Genomic DNA, 22,320 nt, shown 5'->3' with positions numbered 1-22,320 from the left:
TATGAAAAAGGCAGTACCTATGCAATTTGATAAAATTTAAATTCAGTCCACCTCTCCTACTGAAATTATGAAAATAATAAATTCACTCAAATGTGAAAGTTCACATCGAATTGATGGCATTTCCAACAGAGTATTAAAAGCTTGTTCCCAACAAATAAGTAGGATTCTCAGCCACAAATATTGTAGCTCACTGAAACAGGGAATTTTTCCAGATGGACTGAAATATGCTATTGTTAAACCATTGCATAAAAAAGGGGATAGATCTGATGCTAACAACTACCACCCAATCTCACTTCTGACAGCTTTATCCAAAATTCTTGAAAAAGTAATGTATTCAAGGGTAACATCAAATATTTGTAAAAATGAAGTCCTAACAAAATGTCAGTTTGGTTTTCAGAAAGGCTTTTCAACAGAAAATGCTATATATGCTTTCACCGATCAAATATTAAATGCAATGAATAACCGAACATCACCCATTGGGATATTTTGTGATCTCTCAAAGGCTTTTGATTGTGTGAAACATGAAATTCTTCTAGATAAACTTAAGTATTGTGGTATGAGTGGAACAGTGCACAAATGGTTTAATTCATACTTAACTGGAAGAATGCAGAAGGTTGAAATTAACAGTACAGATAGTCTACAAAAACCAGCAGAGTCCTGTAACTGGGGAGGCATCAAGAATGATGTCCCACAGGGTTCAGTCGTGGGTCCCTTATTGGTCTTAATATATATTAATGACCTGCCACTCTATATTCATGAAGATGCAAAGTTAGTTCTTTTTGCTGATGATACAAGTATAGTAATTACACCCAAGGAGCAAGAATCAGCTGAGGAAATTGCAAATAATGTCTTTCAGAAAATTATTAAGTGGTTCTCCGCAAATGGACTGTCACAAAATTTTGAGAAAACACAGTTTATACAATTCTGTACAGTAAGTGGCATAAGACCATTGATAAATATAGACTATGAACGCAAGTCTGTTAGTAAGGTAGAATATCAAAATTTCAGGGTGTGTGCATTGATAAGAAATTGGAAGAAACACATTGATGATCTGCTGAAACGGTTAGGTTCAACTACTTATGCTATTAGGGTTATTGCAAATTTTGGTGATAAACATATCAGTAAATTAGCCTACTATGCCTGTTTTCATACACTGCTTTCATATGGCATCATATTTTGGGGCAATTAATCATTAAGATAGAAGGTATTCATTGCACAAAACATGTAATCAGAATAATAGCTGGAGCCCACCTAAGATCACCTTGCAGGCATTTATTTCAGGAATTCGGGATATTCACAGTACCTTCGCAATACATATATTCACTTATGAGATTTGTTATTGATAACCCAGCCCAATTCAAAAATAACAGTGAAGTGCATAGCTACAACACTAGAAGAAACAATGATATTCACTATTCTGGATTAAATTTCGCTTTGGCACAGAAAGGGGTGAATTATGGTGCCACAACAATCTTTGGTCATTTGCTAAATAGTATTAAAAGCCTGACAGATAGCCAACCAACATTTAAAAGCAAATTAAAAGATTTTCTGAATGACAATTCCTTCTACTCAATAGATGAATTCTTAGATATGAAGTAGTAACGGAGAAAATTAATTAATTAATTCTTTGTGCAAAGAAAACTTATGTTAAAATAACATGTTCCACATCATTAGGAAATGTTGTATTTATGATCTATGGAACAAGGATATATGTGTGTGTGTGTGTGTGTGTGTGTGTGTGTGTGTGTGTGTGTGTGTGTGTGTGTGTGTGTGTGTACTAACTCCAGATGAACTCTCTCTTGACCAAGGGACTGATCATCTAGCTGTTTAGTCCAGTAACCTGCAACCAACCAATCAGATTATATCACCATGGAGTAGGGTCAGCTTTGATTGTCTAAATTTCACAGATAAAACAAAGTTTATGTGTAATAGTCAGTTCACAACCTAGTGACACTACAAAACAGTGCTTTCATTTTGAACTAGTGCAAGTTGAAAATGATTTAGGAGTTGTTACTAGCATAAAAAATGTTAGTAAATATGTGAACACACCTCTCCCCACTATTAAACTTAAAAATATTTTTTTAGATCTGTAAGGTTAGATTTTGGAAAGTACCGGCTGTATAAGTAATGAGTGCAGACAATAACTGATTTCATAACAATTCTTGAAGGTGATTTATAATTAATGTGATTAATTGAATGGCGATGTAAGGAAGAGAAATGTGGAATATTTGCAGTGAACAGTTCAGTATATGAAGTATGAAATCAGACAATAATGAATGAATACCTCTCACAAAAATGCTCTTTAGGCTCAAATGGCATCAACTACACAGTTTGTATTAAATTTTTAACTACCAAACATGAGCTGAAACTGATATGACAACTGCATGCTTATTGATGAACAGAGATAGTGTTATACAAATGTGCTTCATTTAGCACAGTAATATTTATCAGCTAATTTCGATTGAAGATTATTTCAGTAGTTCAGTGCTTGCATCTTGAATAATTGCCCAGAGAATCTTTGCTTCAAACCCAGATCAGCTCTCTGAAATTTTTTCCATATTTCTCTTCTTTTGCCTCTGGCGTTCTTTGTTCGTGTGGAGAATGCAGAGTTATTTTAAGTTTGACTCAGAGTGCAGTTACTACAATAAGATTTCCAACAATAAATCTGTTTCAGCTGTGGAGAAGTTTTGAAGAGCACACAGTTTGACACTTATTTTCCGCCCTCTATACAGCATGACACCATCAATAATAAATAGCATGTATCTGTAATGCACCATTAATATTTGGTTGAAGAACGCTAATCATTCTGATAGCTGATTTTAGAAGTTCTAACAAGTGTGTTTGTGTTTATGTAGATCATCACCAAACATCATACAATTGATCCAATTTGAGTGATACACAACAGAATGGATTCCTGAACTGAATTCTGTTTCTGAGATAACGTAAAAATTGATCTACAGTCAGTGACATTGATGCAATTCGCCCTAAAGTTATTACTTGATCTGCCTGCTCGCATTCCTTTCATGATACTAATTGTTTGTTGGTCCTTTCGTGGGATACAGTAGTCTATTCTCATAGCCTACATAGTGCACCTTATTGTTATTGAAATCTCACAGGTGAACAGAATATTACGGTGAGATTTTATGTTGCAGTGTGGTTTGCTATTTTGCAGTGAATACCTAGACTAGCCAGAAAATAAGTACTTTGCAGAGTAATGAAGTGATAGAGGCACTACCATGATGTTGGATTGTAGTTTTATAACTTTATTCCAGTGAATATACCTCACTAAACAGTTAAAAAGGTGCAGGAATAGTGATACATTAAAATTTCTTACACACTGCAAGCTTAAGCGTATAAGAGGAGATGGGAAGAAACAGAACTTGACTTTTTGTGCAGTTATGACAAAACTTTAGTTTCTAGTTGTTAAGTACCAACACTTATGGTGATTGTATAAATGTCATTGACAGTGGATCAATTTGGACCTTAGTTCAGAAAATTAACCTAGTTTATGAATGTGCTATATTTTGTAATACTAAACTTGTATCAAATGATCTATGTTCAGTATTGATCTAAATTAATATGGAACATACTAGGATCAAGCAAAGTTACACAGTGGTTAGTGCACACTGCACTCTCATTTGGGAGGACGATGGTTCAAAGCCACATCCAGCCATCCAGATTTAGATTTTCCTTGATCTCCCTAAGTCATTTGAGGCAAACACTGGGATGATTCCTTTGGAATGACATGGCCTACTTTCTTCTCTCTACTTCCCTAATCTGATCTTGTGAGCCATCTGTAATGGCCTCTGTGTTGACGAGCTGTTAAACACCAGTCTTCTCCTCCTCCAAACATACTAGGCAACTCCATTAAATCGGCTGTTGACATGAATCTCAGGCTTTGCTCACAGATATTAATTGTTACACACATTTATTATTGAAGGCTTCATGTTTTAAAGGTGAAAAATAACAAGCAGAAGAGGGCACACTTCTCAATCTTCTTTACAGCAAAAAAGATTTGTTGCTGAAAATCATCTTGGCCCAGTGTTAGGACATAAATGGAGGCAAAAACTGATAAAATACTTATTACCAACAAAGTAAAGGCATGAAAGGAAGCCATTGCTGACTTTATTTGACAAAAAATGCTGATAAATTGTGACAGAAAATTTTAAAAATGTCATGACGACATAAACAAAGGACCAAGAAGGCTTTCGTGCACAACATTTGTCTGTCTTAGTTTTAATTACTTTAGTGCTTTTGTCCAAGACACTGTCTAAATTGAAAATTCCCGGCAGCTGGCCGCTGTGGCTGAGCGGTTCTAGGCGCTTCAGTCCGGAACCGTGCTGCTGCTACGGTTGCAGGCTCGAATCCTGCCTCGGGCATGGATGTGTGTGATGTCCTTAGGTTAGTTAGGTTTAAGTAGTTCTAAGTCTATGGACTGATTACCTCGATTGTTAAGTCCTGTATTGCTTAGAGCCGTTTGAACCATTTTGAAACTTTGTGGCAGATTAAAACTGTGTGCTGGACCAAGACTCGAACTCGGGTCCTTTGCCTTTCCCGGGAAAGTGCTCTAGATTCTGGCAGGTATAAAGCTGCGAGGATGGGGTGTTTGCTTGGGTAGGTCAGATGGTAGAGCAAAAGGCAAAGGTCCCGAATTAGAGTCTCAGTCCGGCACACAGTTTAAATCTGCCAGGAAGTTTCATATCAGCGCACACTCCGCTGCAGAGTGAAAATCTCATACTGTCTAAATTGTTTATCATGTAATTCCAAGAATAGATTCACTCTTTTGTGAACTAGGCGTGGATTTTTTGGAACTCAATACCATTCTCAGTAGACTCATCAGAATAATTAATGAAAAGAACAATATAATTCTCAGCTCTTTAAGTGTCTCCTACCTTTGTGGTGTGGTGATGAGTGTCAGTGGCTACTAATGTGAGTCACAGTCACCGATAAAATATGCCGTAAAATCATCGTAGAAACTGCTAAAGTTTAATCAGTAGAAAGGCAACAACAGGCTAGTAGCCACTCACCATTCATTTTAGCACTTAAGCTTGTTGCAATTAAAATGCTGCACCACAGTGGCCTAGAATGCAAGAACAGCAAGTGACCTGTTCAGGCAATATGGTTTCATAGCATAATGTTTTCATAAGTATATTTGTGATCAGTTCTGTAGCGAATTCATCATTTGGCAGTTAATGGATCACAACCATGAACAAAAGCTGTTGCAGACCATCTCATTGTATCAGGCTTTCAGCTGGTTGCTGAGTATGATGCCATAATAATTATTACAGGTATTAGCTACTGATTTAGGCAGATTTCAGTATGTACAAAAGTTCCAAACAATTTCCATGTTTTAGAGCTATTGATATACAGTGCTAAAGAAACTACCAGTATACCTTGCAGTAGAGGTATACATCTGTATTGTCTGCTTACTGGCTGTTAAAGATGTCATTGCTTATTTACCTGCAAGTGCTTAAGAATTTCATTCATCACTGCACTTTATGAGCAATTTGGGAATTTGGTAGATTGACCTTCGGTGAGCACTGGATTGTGTATAGTTTAAAACTGTGTGTGTGTGTGTGTGTGTGTGTGTGTGTGTGTGTGTGTGTGTGTGTGTGTAATTACTGCTGTTCAAACTGAGAGAGCAGCTTTGAGAAAGATGTTCAGTCTTAATTGGCTGTTGTTGAAATCCATAAAAGTACTGTTCATTACAGTTAGATCAGATTTTCCAAATTCTTGTTGGAGAAATTATCTGCTCTAGTTACTTACATTGCTGATGTTTTCCTTAACCATTACTGTTGATAGTTTGTGAACTGATAACTACAGTTGAACTTGACTTGATCCATGAATTTTGCTATTCAAAATTAATCACAGTTCACAAAAAAAAAAAAAAAAAAAAAAAAAAAAAAAAAATCTGTGCTTTATGTTCATACAGTACAGATTTTTGAGTTCAGTTTGACTAGAGTTAATTTTTTGACCCGAATCTAAGATTAACTGTATTATGCAGTTGGCCCTTAGAGGCATCATGAAGTAGTGCTGTAAGCTTCAGAGAGACATTTAATTTTCATACTCCTTTAATCTAAAGAGTATTAACTCCCATTTTATTTTTCACAAAATTACTTTCGTTACTAAATTTTTAATCACTTCATTACAAAAGCTCGTGGACTGGTCACCACCTCCGCTGCTGCTGCTGCTGCTGCTGCTGCCGCTGCTGCCGCCACCAGCATCACCACCCCTACTTTTCTGGATTTATCATTTGTTTTCAACTCCTCCCTCCTCCCCCTACACACACACACACACACACACACACACACACAATGTTCAGAGTCTGAAGTGAAATATTTTTGCAATTTCTATGACTTGTTATTATGCTTAAATTGACACACAACGCACAGTTCATTGCAAGCATTTCAAGATATTCAAGGTTGTATGTGGGTGATAAAACCAAGGATATATACTGTAAAGGCTGTTAAATTGTCAGAGAGCATAGTTAACTATGCAAAGTTGTGCATGTGGCTTTCAAGTGACCTCTATGTGTGTCTGAACAGGTGGCTGCTGGGAGAATGGCTTGCAATAGTGAGGTGATTGGGAGGCATTCTCCAACTCATAATGGACGTGCTCTGTCACTATCAAGTGGACAGAAGAGTCGATCACCAGAAGCATCAAGCACAGCCAGTGACTCTCCTACCCCCACTAACAGTGTACAGGAGCGTAACTGGGCAGCAGCTGCACAGTGGCATGGAATAGGTGTGTTTCTTTCAGTGAATATAACTCTTCTTAACATTTATCATACATTTATTTCTGTGCATGCATTACAGGAGGCAGTGGACATAATTTTAATTTTAAAACTCTGATGCACTCTGTACCTGCACAATTAGTATAATATTTGATTTTTCCCTGTAAAGTCATTCATAAATTTGACATGTTAAATTTCAACTGAGTCTGTACTGTAGCTGAAATTTCACATAAAATTACATTAGTGACAACATTCCATAAAAAAACTATACTGGGAACAATAAAAAACTTGATTGACACTTGTTTGCCATGGTAAAGGTGATGTTTGCAGTATACCATTACTCGCACTGTCAGAATGGTTGTGGCAGCAGCAGCTTTGTGATTCCAGCTGGATACATTTATACACTTGCTGTTAAAGTGCAGCACTGAATTTATTTCACAGGATCATAGTGCTTGTATTAATTTTCTTTGAACTTTCACTGCTAACTTCTGACAGTCTGGAGGAGTTAACTGTTAATGCGCATGTATCAAATAACACTGAAACTAATCACAACAGTTAGGTTTCCAACCACAGGTAAATTGGCTGTGGTAAAAGGCGTCTGAGGTAGTAGTGCAGTGTGCTGTTGTGAAAAGAACACATGTCACTATCTGATGCATTCTTGAATTCTTTTTCTGTGTTAGATGGTCTGTAAGCAACCGGTTGTCAATGAATATAACAGTTATAACTATGTACTGCATGTGATACAGAATTACAGAGAATATAAGGACAGTTCAAAACTGTTTACTGTTCTGTATGGCTTCCCTTGGCCACACAATTATCATCTAAGTGATATCTGTTTCACACCGTACATTCTGAAGCCTATATGTAATCACTGGTAGAGCACATTAGAAATATACATTTCAGTTTTGTTTTGAGAACATGCCAAATGTTGTTTGTAGCATTTGCTGCTCCCTAGTGACTTCATGTGTTGATTTCCACGGACCAAGTTCAAACAAAAGGTGAATTATCTCAACTTTTGTGCTAATACATGTGGCTGGACAGTAATTCTTGCTTTGCACACACATTCTGTTTCTTCAAACTGCCAATTCCATCTGTGAATGTTGTTGGTATTTGTAAGTGCTCAAATTGATCACTGATGAAGTTTTCTCAGAACTGTAATGACAGAACGACAACAATTAAGTTCTAACATGCAGAATACCTGCTGTACACTTGTGATATGAAACTTTTCACTTACACATTACCTTGCATAAGTGGAACAGGTAGAAAACATGAAAATTGTTGCTCTACAACGCAAAAAAGTGTTCCAGTGATCGTTAAACTAATTTCTTTTAAGAGATATATAATGAGAAGAGACCTTCAGTCTTTAAACTGTGGCATATAATGTTGAAAACCACGTTTAGAGCTATTTTGCTGCTTGGATGGTTGCTAAGGTTACCAATAGGATGACTGCAGTCAGTGAGCACACTGGTGTGATTTAATGCACACAGCTACTAGTTAAGCTTTAATCAGAGAAATGGTAGATGCGCTCTGCTATAGCTCCTCATTACTGTAGGACTGTCATCTACATTTGTAATACTAGTAGGAGAAAAGTGTACATACTGTATCACATCTTTTTCTTGAGGCTCTGTGTATCAAACCAAATAATGAAAACCGTTGTTTGCAGTTTCAGAGCACCCAAAAATATTAACACACTATTTACAGCTATATCTAAGCAGTCCCTGCTCACTGCTTTAATTGGTGATTTGTGAAAACTAAAATTGTGAGGAGTTTTTATATTCAGATAAAAATTTTATTTTCTGATTAAAAATAGTATGTGAAGAACAACGACAGTTACTCGGGACTGAAGAGGAGTCATCGGACCGCCATAGCAGTGATGATGATGGTGACCCATCAGAGGTGTGGACAATCACTGAAGAGCAACGAGAATACTACACTGCTCAATTCCTTTCACTGCAACCAGATCCTGCAGGATTGGTTGCTGGTTCTGTTGCACGTCTTTTCTTTGAAAAATCAAGGTTACCTGTTCATGAGCTGAGAAAGATATGGTAAGTCAGCACGCTCTTAAAAATTGACATTACTAATAAATCAGAAAACTAATTTGTGACAAAAATTTTGTCTTCCCAGAAAGGTCACGTGGGAAAGTATTACCATTGCTGAGTTGTTGTTAAATCAACAAGAAAATTTGAAAGTGTTGATTTTTCATTTTTTCTGTGTGGTTGTCAGTATTAGCAGTGTACTAGTACTTTCTCTATACTAATTTTTTGTGACTTGAGATTATAACTATTTTCAAATTAACTGTTTAACCAGCTACAACATTTACTACATTGACCAAACTTTATAGGACCAAACTTTGTAGGAAAAAACTTGCTTTGAATTTTATACATGATTTTACCACTCATCCAACATATGCCATTATTTTTGTCCAAACTTCCAGTCCTTATATCTGCAAAGTTCTTAAGTGATGGATTGTTACTCACTAAAAAGTTATTTCTGCCTTTTAAAACTTGACAGTCCTTATATAGTTTGTGATGTATCTCTGTAGATCACAACATTTGTTTTGTAAATTATAGTTAGTGAGCCTTCTTAATTAACTTAATGTGTGCACAGGCAACTCGCTGATGTAACAAAGGATGGTGCTCTCTCTATTGAGGAATTCAACACAGCAATGCACCTTGTTGTACTCCGGCGTAATAACATAGATCTGCCAGACTGTTTACCACCTACTTTGGCTCCACCACTCCCGGCATCGGTGACACAGCCTTCAGCACCCCCACAAGCACCTGTACAAGTTACTTCAGTTCCACCCCCTACAGTGGTACCTGTACCTGAGCCGACGACAACATTGGTTTCTGCAGACAGCCCTCCCAGCCCATCCCCATCAGCAGGTGGTGACACCGATTCACCGCTACGGGGAAGTAACAAGGACGTTAGTAAGGTAAAGTGTTTCCTGCTGAAGATGTTAATATTTACAAATATTTTATATTACAGATGGAGACTTGAATGTTTTGGTTTCTATCTCCACATTTGGAACAGTTTTCAGATAATATGACAACTGTCGAGATGCTTATGCAAAATTGGAGGGACAGCATCAAAATGTTAGTCTTGATCGGGAGAAGCAAGGTTCTAATTGCAAACAAGTGATAATGATTTGTATTTGTTTAACTTCTGTGAATCACTATTGTCGCTGCTGAGAGATTACTTATTTAATGTAAAGACAGCCCATCCTCTGTTTGAAGTAAAAATATTTGAACACATGTTCAGACATTAATGGCATTAGAAAGTAGTAATATTAAAAAAAAAAAAATAAAATATATATATATATATATATATATATATATATATATATATATATATATATATATATATATATAAAAATAAAGTTTTCCCCAAAATTAACTATGAATTTTACATCTTGTCTGTAGTAGATCATCTTTCTAGCCTGAAAAGATGACCTGGGCCCAATGAAGTATGTGCATGTTTATTGTTTACTATAATCTGTTTGCTAATTCAGAGTTATTCATGGCGACTAAAGACGTTAATTTTAAATGTATTTGTATTCACAAAGCAGTGAGTTACTGATAGAAACCTTCAACTATCTGTGCACTCTCTTTTATACAAAATGTACTGCATTAGTGGAGTATTGTTTGTTAGAATAACAAATTTGTTTCTTTTTTTTTTTTAGTGTGAAATGTTTGTGAAGTAATACAGTCTATCACGTTTGGTTCCGTATGGAACAGATATGTTGGCGACTGTATTTTTTGAACTTTAATTACATTCTTGGTGCAGTCTGCTAGGGCATGGAGAGTAAAGAAAGAAATTTAACAAAAATCGATGCTAGACATTTTTTGACGATGGATAGTAGTGATATTTATTTTGTTGTTTGTGTGAGTTACCACAATTCAGTGGACTCCAGTTAGGGCACTATTGTTCTCAAAAATGAATCTAGAATGGCTGCATCTGTTCTAAATCCCACCATGGGCAACATTTGTGCTGGGATCAGTTTTCTACATAGGAAAGCATAAACAGTGGTCTAAAATGGTTCGTAATTAATTGTGTATGATTTTAAGTAAAAAATCCTTTGACTTGTGGTATGATGAATTTTTGGATGGAAAAACCGTGCCCTAGCCATGGGAGTATGCATTTGGATGTATTGGTGGTGTGTTTGAATGTGTGTGTATTACTGGAAAAAGAGCGGGTGGTTGGAAGCTAATGTGAAGGCTGTTTTCTGTTAAGTGTTGCTGTGCTCCATGCATTGACCCACTATAGATGAGTGGTTGCTTTTCCCTTATTTCATATAGGATAGAAGAAATGTTATTCATGATGAAAGGAAAGGTAGATAGTCAACCAAATTTACTGATAAAATTTTATGCAAGACAGAAAATATCTGTGCCAACATGAAGGTCAATTAATTTCAGGAAAAATGTCCAGAATGTTAAACAGAACTGTTCTTCATGAAAAAAGTTAGGCTTGAGTACCAGCAATCAGTAAGTGTAGACACACAAAATGACAAAATTGTTAATTGAGCATTGAATATGTTGTTGATAGCTGGATTGTGTGATATGGTAAAACGTTGTGCTCGGCCAATCATAGTAAATGGTGACTGGCACTGTTGTAAAATTTTTATAGACCTGCATGAGTTTTGAGGTAGAGTGTTATATGGAGAGGGGGGGGGAGGGAGAGGGAGGGAGGGGGGGGGAGAGAGAGAGAGAGAGAGAGAGAGAGAGAGAGAGAGAGAGAGAGAGAGAGAGAGAGAGAGAAAGGGGGGGGGGGCAGTTGGGCAGAAGACTGCTGTGAAAGTGACAAAACTCAGTTTAAGGCTCACAAAATATAGCAAAACGAGGTGCGACTGGGAAAAATAATAAAAGTGTGTTCTTGACACACACAGTCTAATAAACAAATATTTTGTTACATGAATCTTTTATGTGCTTTTTACCTTTTTCCACTTAATACTTACAGTTATTGCCACACACAACTTGGTTTTTTAAAGCCATTTTGTGTATTGCCTATATAATATGTATCTATTTTATGTGTGATGGAATTCTTTTTGAGAATTGTGTTTACTGAGGAAAGAATTACTTTGTAATATGATGGACTGTAACAAATTTCGCAGTTCAACAGTACATCCCCACATGACTAGTTCATATAATTAATATCTCCTTTTTCCCAAATCTGAAAGACTGCTTTTAAATCATTGTAAGGTTGCTGAATTGATAAACATATCCTCCATATTCCCCCCTAAACATGGGGTGGAGATAATATTTCAAATCCAATTCCTTTCTTGGCATCTGAAATTGTATCACCTTAGGGCATGGTCATATAATTTCAGATGCCAAGAAAGGAAATGCATTTGAGATAATATCTCTATACTATGTTTAGGGAGAATTTAGAGAAGTTATAAATATAGACAAGAAGTTGTGCCTCTCATATAGAAAGATAAAAAGCAGCAGCATTATTATCGACACAGTTCTTTAAATCTAAAACATGATGAAAATATGTTCTTAAATATGTACATGTTATTTACTACTTATTTACAGTAAAACTTTGTCCTACATCAGAGACGAGACATACTGTTTTAGGGACTGGTGAACAGAGATGAAATATACAATTTACTGAAAGGAATGTGTCCGCCAAGTTTGCTCGAATTAAATGAAGTTGATTATAATTTTGGTGTTAGATCATTACATGTTAACCATTAATCCATGTGACTTTTAACAAAGTGCGAGACGTTAGTGTTAATCACTAAATTTCCATTGACATCAACACCAGTGCATTTAAAATACTTTTGCTTTGAATAAATAGTTCCTTCATGGGAAAATGCATCAGTTTTCGTAATTGTTCACAAAATGCTATTTTTGAGGAATGGAAACAATAGATTGTAGCAGTGTGCAATGGTGTAATTGATCTACAGCTACATTTCAGTTAATTTGGCTTCATTTTTGCAGTGGACAAAGTTTGTGGACTCTCCCACGAGTTCTGTATCATCACCAGGTCCAAAGCCAGTGAATTTTGATTTCCATAAATCAGCTGTTGAACAGGTAAAGTAAGAGACCACTTTAATGTATTCCATTGCTACTCAGCTGTTATAGCATCATATAAAAGCGTGTGTGTGTGTGTGTGTGTGTGTGTGTGTGTGTGTGTGTGTGTGTGTGAGTGTGAGTGTGAGTGTGTGTGTTGTTGTACACTTTAGTATGTATAGATACAGTTGCACAGTGCTATTACTGTTTTTGTTGTGTGTAACATTTAACATCTTTGTTAAATAGTAATTTGGTGATTGCTTTTCTTGGATGTGGCAATTTTAATCAGTTGAATGTTGTGAAAATATGGCATATTATTCGTAAACTGATTATGGAACCATTGAGCAAGATTTTCAGCTGAAGATGAACAGCGTGCATTTGTGACATTGAGCATATCATATTTATTAGATTATAAGACAAGGTTTTTTTCCCAATTCGTCATTTAAAAAATACAGGTTTGTCTTATATTCGTAGATTAAACTATTTCTGCATAGGTTATAATTTTTACATTGTTTAATAGAGTACATAGGGCTCGTCACACATTTACAGATGAAGCTTTGGCTACTGAGGTCATGTGCAAATTTACTTTTAAGAATTTGGAAGGGCAGGGATGGGCAAATAATATTTGCCTTCAAACAGGCTTGAGATGCCCTGTTATGACAGAGCTCTCGATCTCGATACAGTCTTAATGGTGCTCGAACAATCATGTGACATTTGACTCACGTGGTGCTAGTACAAGGGATGTGCGTGGAGCTATGAACTAGCACTATAGCAGTCTATTGCTCTGCTTAAAATTTGACAGTCTTTTAAAACACGGGAGGAAATAGCACAAAATTCTATCATCTTATGAACCGTTGTTGTATTTGAACAGGTTTGCAATAAAAGTTCTCACACGTGTATGGATACTGTGTACAAACATTATGCCACTTTTTAATTGGAGGTCATTACTTGTTTCTGAAACCAGATAAATATTTTATTTCAGACTGTACTGATTTACTAAGTGGATTGAAAGTGAGAAATTCAGTCACTGTTCACATAATAGAATACTGGGTGAAAACATTACCAGCCTTTAAACAGCTTTAGAATGTGATGCTGACATTCAGACAAAACAAGAAGGAAAATTTATCTAGAATGTAGTGTCTAACAAACGAAAAAAACTGACTGTAATTATTGTTGCAAGAATAAGTTACAGCGGCAAGACCCATAGGCGGAAATGTATAAACAGATGTTGGTAGCTGTCGGGATGAGAGCAAGTATGTGAATTGGACTGAGTATTGTTTGCAGTCGTATTGATGTATTAGTTGTTGTTGTTACATATGAGATGCACCCTATTATATATTGCAGTTTGTTTCACAGCTGCTCAAGCTTAGCACTATACAAGGATCAGAGGGGAAACAGTGATACCAGCTTGGCTGAGAACTGTGGTGAAAGTGGGGAGGGGAGTAGTGAGTGGGCAGGAAATTACGTCGTTTTGCCAATCATGGAAATCTAATACTGCATACTTTGGCATTTCAGGACCATGTAGCACACTTAAACTGCAGTTTGCCTGAATCCATTTGTAGCTGAAATTGAATAGAGTTTAAAATTCGAGGCAGTAAAAGTCTACAAGATGCACATGTTTTTGAAAATTTGATTTTTATAGTATTGACCCAGTTCACAAATATCATAGATCCGGGGCTGATGCGCAGAGCAGTATGAGTTATAGTGGGTAGTCTCCACGTGACCTGTGTTTACATTTAGTGATTTTGCTGTTTCCCCTTTGTTTACTCTCATGCCAGATGAAAACAAAACCGATATCTGTGGCCGGGGGCTATCAAGTGAATTAAAATACATTCACATAATTATGGAAGGCTAACATATCTTATTAGTTTCAGATTTTATTTTATTTCCATCTTTCTGACAGTCAAGCATTAATCGCCTTGCAGAACAATCAAGTTATTTTTGTCTGTTTGTTAAAGAAATTTGGCCTTTATTAACCTTTTCCGCAGAGGCAGTCAATGTATCTGAAATGAAACGTTTTTCCACAGTACTGGCTAATTTCAACTGTTCACTGGATTTCAAGTGCACATTTTCATCTTCTAGGACATATGGCATTATGCCACAATAAAGAACCAAACATGATATAATACAGTACTGGTGTTCCAAGAAAATTTACACCCCGAAGACCACACTGAAAAGCGTAATGTCAGGTTGAGGTCTACCTCATTGGGAATCTGGACATACGAATGTGCACTTTAAGTTGCCGTTTAAATGTGCACATTTCGGTATGCTTCACGAAATTCTGATACTCTTGGAGTATCTTGTGATGTCTTGCTGCTTTTACAACATAATGTAAGCTCTTTCAATGTTTTACATGTACGTACATACGGGCTTCCTCCGTGATGGTAGCTGCGCAAGTGGGATGTCACCTGTTATCTGGCACTCTCTGGCAACTGCTGAAATGAACCAATTTCTAACAGGTCACAGAAAAATATTGCGAATGCTGGTTTGAAAAGTGTTCCTTTCAAAGTAAATATCCTTTTACGTAAGTTGAACTATGCGCGAGAATCTACCATGAATTTCTTAAATCGCAGAGCGTTTGACTCTCATTTAAAAATCAGCTCTTTGATGACAAGGCATTTAGAAGAATTTCGAACCCAAGATCAGACATTTATGCCATTATTAAAAATTTTACTGGCACATTTGTGTGATATATCTTAAAGTGTAACAAGTGCAAAAAAGATCAACATTATATGCGAAAGATTAGCTGCTCTTGCAGCTTATTAACCTTGGAGACCAATATTATATGTGAAAGCTTTGCTTTTCTTGTAGCAACACTGTGTATATTAATTTAAACCATTAACTTGTGTGTTACCACTACTTAACAATGATGCTGTTGGCTGACTACATCACGCTTCCTATGCTCTGAATATTTGCTGTCATCGGCTGGCGACATCACGTGACATGAGCTATGACTGGCTTCCAAAGAGCTTCGCTATCTCAATTTCAATGATTCAGAAAGTGACATGTGGTGTTTGGTGGAGTTCCAATGTATACTTTCGTAATACAAAAATACGCAGCATACATGTTGCTGCATGTCAAAGATATTTCCAAAACGTGTATTTTTCCCTGAGTTTCGTTTTCTAAAGTGCCGGGAAGTTCCACACTCATGTCTAAAACCATAATCGTTCAAAGGATTGATACATTTTGCAGTTCCGAGGGAAAGTATACTGTCACTTAAGATGGAAAAGTGTGTTTTCACCTGGGAGAAGGTGTATTTTTAACCGGGAAATCCGGGAATTTTTTTTTCTTGTCCGCGATATGCCATGATGATGATGATGATTAAAATAGTGAAACCATTTCTTTTCGTTAATTTTATTTCTCCTTGTATTATCAGAATGTAGACAGTCACTAAATGACATAAATTTAGAATGGGTATAATGTTAACATTTTAGGCAGATACTTTGTCAGATTTTGATTAGTTAGACTAATAAAAAAACTAAAAAAGAAATGAAAAAAATGAACTTTTCACAAGAGGTCTCTTGAGAAAAAAGGGGGTCATCATCTTAACTTGGGTAAGTGCAGTGTATTACAGCCCATGGCACTGTAGAAAAGTGTACTTTTAGGGTTGAGGCATTCAAAAACAAATTGCCTCCTGGTGTGTGACCAATGGCAAGAACATCAAGGATAGTGTCCTGTCTAGGTTGGGTATGGATTTTGAGACTCCTGGGTGCCTGAGCTGAGGACTGGTGACAAAGACCATCAGTCATCTGCAACAGTGCTTGTCACAGGAAACAGGGATTCTGGCTTAACTGTGAAGGTGGTACATCTCTCTCTCTCTCTCTCTCTCTCTCTCTCTCTCTCTCTCTCTCTCTCTCTGTTGAACAGTTACTAGTCGGTGATCTCTGGAGACCTGCCTCTACGGCTTAACCACCTGGGTCATGAATGAGAATGTTACAAACATCTCAACCTGAAGGTGTACTGTTTGCTGATGAGATGCATGGCTATCTAGGCGTAACAGTCACTAGTGGGCATTCTTTGGGGACCTGCTGCACCTCAATCGTATAAGGCTTTTTCGGGCAAGCAGGGTTCTGCCTGAGTGGACCCTAATTTCTCTAGCTGCTTATAGGAATGAGATGGAACCATCAAAATGAAATTCTTTAACTCTCAGTGTGATAGGTGTGAAGTTCGGGAGTGCTCACACCCATAGATCAAAACAAATGAGTGAGGCTAATTCTCCTGATAATCAGTTGGTCTTTATCAATGGGGCTCAAGGAGTCATAAATCAAAATGTGTTTCTGGTGAACAAGAGGAAAGAGGGGACATTTGAAAAAGTGCCCCCTTTCTATATTCATAATGGCTTAGAAGGGCTTGCTGGAATCTTAAGGTCTATTAAACAACTGCATAATGGTTCTTCATTGGTTGAAAATAATGGATTAAAGCAGGTGGAACTTCTTAAGAAGTCACACATATTGGGTGACCATGATGTTGTTGTTGAGGTGCATACATCTCTCAGCTCAAGCAAGGACGTGGTCACATGCTGTGATGTTACGAGCTCGGATGTAACAGATCTGAAACAAGCATGAGCATCACAGGGGATAGTAGACACGGAACAAAGGACATGAAGAACTAATGGAGAGTGTGAGAAGACTGCCATCTGCTGTGTCACCTTCAATTCTCCTATGCTGCCTGAATAAATCATGGCAGGGTCTCTACAACGTAGGGTTAGGCATTTTATACCTAACCCTATGAGGTGCTACAAATGCAAGTGATTTGGCCACACAATGCTGAATTGTAGAGGTAAAGTGATTTGCAGGAAATGTGGAAAGGCAGCACATAAATCTGGCACTGAGTGCATGTCTCCAGTGATATGCATCAGCTGCTCTGTAAGTCACCCAGTCTGGAACCAAGTTGCCCAGTTTTTGCTGAGAAACGTAAAATTCAAGAAATAAATGTGTTATAAAGTGGATCCCTTACACGGAAGCTGAGAAAGAATAGAAGGCAATCAAACACCCTGTCTTTGACATTTCTTTTGCCTACTTGGTGAAGAAACCTGTTCCCAAGGTAGATACGGTGACACACACAATGACTAGCACCCCATTATCCATCATTATCAGCACCTGTACTTGTACCTGTACCTGCCAAAGCATAGAAGGTAAAGGTATATCAATCCATGCAGCTCCAGTGGAAGAGGAAGAACTACTTTAATGTGTACACTGAAAAGGCACTCCAACAGCAGAGTGCCTCTTCACTTTCCCTTTCCCCACTTTCCTCAAAGGGAAAGGGGCAGGAAAAGGATTACGGCGTTCGGATTCAAAGCTGTCCCAGTCACCATCAGATGCATTTGTGGCATGTCTCACAACTGGGGACATCATCATAGATTTAAATGCCTTGTCACCTGATCCAGACAGCCTTCATATCCCCCCCCCCTCCCTTCCTCTGCCCCTCACTTCCCCTAGTTCTACAAGTGTCTCACAATACCAGCATTAAGATAGGGTTACAATAAAACTACACTGCCAAAATGGCTTCCATACTAGAGTGGAATGTGAATGGATACAGGACCCACATGGAAGAACTTAGACTCCTTGTACAGAATAGATCTGTCTGCCTACGTCTTCATGAGACACATTTTAAAGCTACTAATACACATGTACTTGGAAGCGATCACCTTAGGAAAGGCGACCTTACTGGTGACAGGGCAAAAGCGGTGGTAGTGGTGTAAATTTCACTCCTCACTTGTGTTGTTAACCACAAGACTACAAGCAGTTGCTCTTAGGAGAGTGGCCCATGTTAATGTCACAGTATACTGTCTGTGCATCCCACCTCATGAGCCCACTGACAGTGATTACCTCAAGCAGCTTACTGCTGAACTGCCCTGACCCTTTCTCTTTTAGGAGTGCTCTGTGGGGATCCAACAACCACTTGCCCCAGAGGTCAGATACTCGAGGATTTCACTCAAACTGCAGACGTCATATAGATTAACTTCGGTCCTGCTGCACATTTCAGCACTGCTACAAGTTCATCTGCAGCAATAGACCACTCCTTGTGCTTGCCTATCCTAGCTGATAATGCTCAGTGGGAAGTAGATGATGACCTTCATGATAGTGACCACTTCCCCATTTGGATCTATCTCCCAGATGGAAAAGATCACAAAAGGAAGCAACTGAGATAGTTCTTCAGAAAGGTTAATTGGTTGCTATACAGACAGTTAGCTGCTTTCAAGGAGTGTAAAGGTGTCCAGGACTGGGTGAACCACGTAGTGACTGTGATTCACCAATCTGCCGATACATCCATCCCCAGGCCATCAGTAGCACCTAGGAGGCAATGTGTCCCTTGGTGGAATGATGAATGTCATTCTGCTAACACGGACTGGGGAACAGCTTTGTGAAGATTCATTCAGTGCTCTATAGATGCGAACCTTGCGGCCTTCCTCATGGCGAAAGCAAAGGCTAGGAAAATAATTCGCGAGAGTATGCAGAAGTATTGGCACGAGTTCCTGAACTACATCAATAGTTTCAAACCCACAACCAAAATATGCGAAGCTATTAAGAGGATTTTCAGATGGGAGTTACAACCACCAATAGCAACTATACGAAAGCAGGTTGGCTCCTAACATTGCCAACAGACGTTACTCAGACACTGGCTACGTCATATAAGATAATCATGGCCCGATTCTAGCCAGGTTCCAGCTTTTCATTGTTATCGGGAGACACAGGAGAGGGTTGGTTTTGATTTCTTTTTCCAGCAACATGGAGGAATACAACCAGCCTTTCTCTATTTGGAAGTTGGTTTCTGCATTGTCTGTAGCTCGTGATACTGTGCGTGGTCATGACATGACAACATACAGCATGTTGAAACAGTTGGACCCAGGGTTGAAGGATATTCTCCTTCAACTCTTCAGTGAAATTTGAATAACAGGAGATTTTCCCAACTTGTGGAAAGAATACGGTTTAATCCCAGCTTTAAAACCAGGGGATGATTAGACTAACCTCAGTAGTCACTGTAACATTAGTCTCACAAGCTGCATAGGAAAGATGCTTGAGCGTATAGTCAACTGGTGTCTAGTGTGGGTTCTCAAAACCAGGTCTGTACTAAGCCACTCCCAGTGTGGTTTCAGGAAGTACGTCTCCACACTCGATAGGCTGATCCTGTTCAAAGCAGCTACTCAATAAGCTTTCTTCCCTAAGGAACACTTTATCAGTGTCTTTGTCAATTTAGAAAAGGCCTATAAGACAATTTGGAGGCATAATATTTTGTTGCACCTCATTTCGGTAAGGGTTCTGTGGCCGTCTGCCCACTTTTATGAGGTCCTGTCTGACCATTTTGAGGAGGAGAATGGTGTCCCTCAAGGGAGTGTTTTAAGTGTTATGGCAATTGCCATTGCAATAAACAGTGTTAAGTCCACAGTGCAGTGTCCCATGCTGTGTTCCTGGTTTGTGGACGACTTTTCCTCCAACCTAGCAACAGCTACTTGACAGTTGCATTTGATGAACAGGTGGTTGGAGGAATGGTCTAATACCACAGATTTTAAATACTTGTAGGAGAAAACTGTGTATGGTGGTTCTAATCACTCCCACTCTCTCTCTAATTTACCTTCTTTAAAATAGGAGGGGAAGGGGGGGGGGGGGGGAGATATGGTCCTCACTTACAAGGAGAAGGTGAAACATCTGGACCTCACTTTTGATAAGGCTTTAAACATCCTTAAATGTGTCAGTCATGTGTCTTTGGGAGCCTATAGGGCATGTCCACTCCAACTTTATAAGGCTTTTCTGTGACCCCGGCTTGAATATGGATGCCAGGTTTATGGATCAGCAAGGCCTTCATATCTCAAAATGCTGGATGTGGTTTGCCATGAGGAATATTAGGCTGTGAACAGGGTCTTATTGCACAATCCAATTGCTAGCCTGTGAGCAGAGGCTGGTCTGTCTGTGCTGTGTATTCAATGTCTTGTCCTTGTGGTTTGCCAAGCATACAGTACTGTCTCTGCTCCTAAATTACTAGCATTCATCTCCATTGTATAACTGCCACTGGAACAACCGTTATGTCACTTTCCATGGGCAACAAAGCCATGTGGGATCTGTGTGACGGAATGGCTTGAGTTACTACAGGTCAGGGGGGGGATTAAGGTCCATAGCTAGGGGTGGAGTAGGGGACCCTCCTGTCTGCTGAGGAGGCCCAGATTATTGTTTTGAATTGACTGCTCACAGGATGAATTGTACCCCAAACAATATTTTTAAAATTAAATCTAACAAGATTTTACATTGCCACCCAAATTTGATTACTGTTTACACATATGGGTCTCGGGAAGGGGATTTTACTGGCTGCCGTGTCGTGTTTCCTGACATGGTCGTCAGGATAGGGCTACCAGAGTCTTTTTCAATTTATTACATATAATTGTTTGCTATTTGAGGGCAATGAGGCAGGTGATCTGATCAAATTCCCACAGTATCTGTTGGTCAGATGGACCCAGCAGATCGGATGGTGTAAAAAGTGCAGGACATTTTCCTTCTCTTGCAAAGGGAACAAAAGGAAATAGTTTTCTACTTAGTTCCGGTGCACATAGAGTTCCGGGGAAACGAACTTGTTGATGCTGCTGCTTTTATTGACGGTAGACGGTATTTTATGATGCTCACCATATCAGGGTTGTATTTTCAGTTCTTATGCATGTATACAACTTGGTTGTTTTATTTATTAATTCATAGAGTTTCATCACACTTGTCTGTATTTAGTTCAAGCAATAGCATGGTGACTTTGTTGTTTTATACTTTTACCCACAAATAATCGTCGTCATCATCATCATCATCATCCTCTCTCTCTTTACACACACACACACACACACACACACACACACACACACACACACACACCATGTCGTGTGAATCACTAATTGTTGTAACTACCACCCTATCATCAAAGAGATAATAACAGGATAATCCTCTAGAAAAAAATGTGGATTGTAGTAGAGCACATCGGTGTTAAAACTTAGTTATGATTAAAAGGTTCATTTGGTTAAGTGGCACCTTTCTGAATTTGTGAAGTCCTGAGTCCTGTGTTTTCTAATTACAGTGCTAAAATCGATGAAATGGCTTCAGAATGGGGTGCTGCTCAAAGAAATGACTACTAGTGAATAGAGTGACCACCTACTTAAATTGAAAAAGTGAACTTCACAGTTGTGGAGGAAAGCATAATTCTATTAAATCAAGTGATTGTGTAGCTTCTTGCCATGGCATTGTCAATGTTGATGCAAAGGAATTGAGGAAGGAATGACTTGAAAGAGTAACAGATTGTCAAAATATTATGAAGTGAGTCACTTGTGAATGTGAAAGAGACTGCTGCTTTTATAATAACTGTAAACAGTCCAAATTTTTAGTAGTATGCTAATGCAGAATTTCTCCTTCTGTAAGTGAGCGTCACACTCTCACTTTATAATTCCACTCAGAGACCACACAGCATGGATTGGAACTGCAGAATTTTCAAGAGGAAAATAAGTAGTAGATAAGTCCCCATACGAGTGCCTTATGATGAGATGAAAAAGTTAAACAAATGTATGCAGCCACCCATGTTCTGTAAACAGAGTGTGTCTCCCAAGAGTGG

At 38.2% G+C, this 22,320-nt stretch overlaps 1 protein-coding gene across 4 annotated transcripts in view; it reads left to right on the top strand.

Moving 5' to 3' along the window:
• The window catches only part of LOC124593897 (ralBP1-associated Eps domain-containing protein 2), a 126,815-nt gene that overhangs the window by 28,932 nt on the left and 75,563 nt on the right, over positions 1–22,320 (top strand). For all 4 annotated transcript variants that reach the window (XM_047132245.1, XM_047132244.1, XM_047132246.1 and 1 more), the window contains 4 exons: positions 6,546–6,744; positions 8,544–8,778; positions 9,341–9,668; positions 12,676–12,768. In XM_047132245.1, coding sequence (XP_046988201.1) covers positions 6,546–6,744; positions 8,544–8,778; positions 9,341–9,668; positions 12,676–12,768 — 855 coding nt within the window. The remainder of the gene's footprint in view (positions 1–6,545; positions 6,745–8,543; positions 8,779–9,340; positions 9,669–12,675; positions 12,769–22,320) is intronic.

This window comes from Schistocerca americana, chromosome 2 (genome assembly GCF_021461395.2).
Source record: "Schistocerca americana isolate TAMUIC-IGC-003095 chromosome 2, iqSchAmer2.1, whole genome shotgun sequence".
NCBI classification, from domain to species: Eukaryota; Metazoa; Arthropoda; class Insecta; order Orthoptera; family Acrididae; genus Schistocerca; species Schistocerca americana.
Note: the sequence above shows the minus strand (reverse complement) of the source record. Positions and strands in the feature narration are given on the sequence as shown.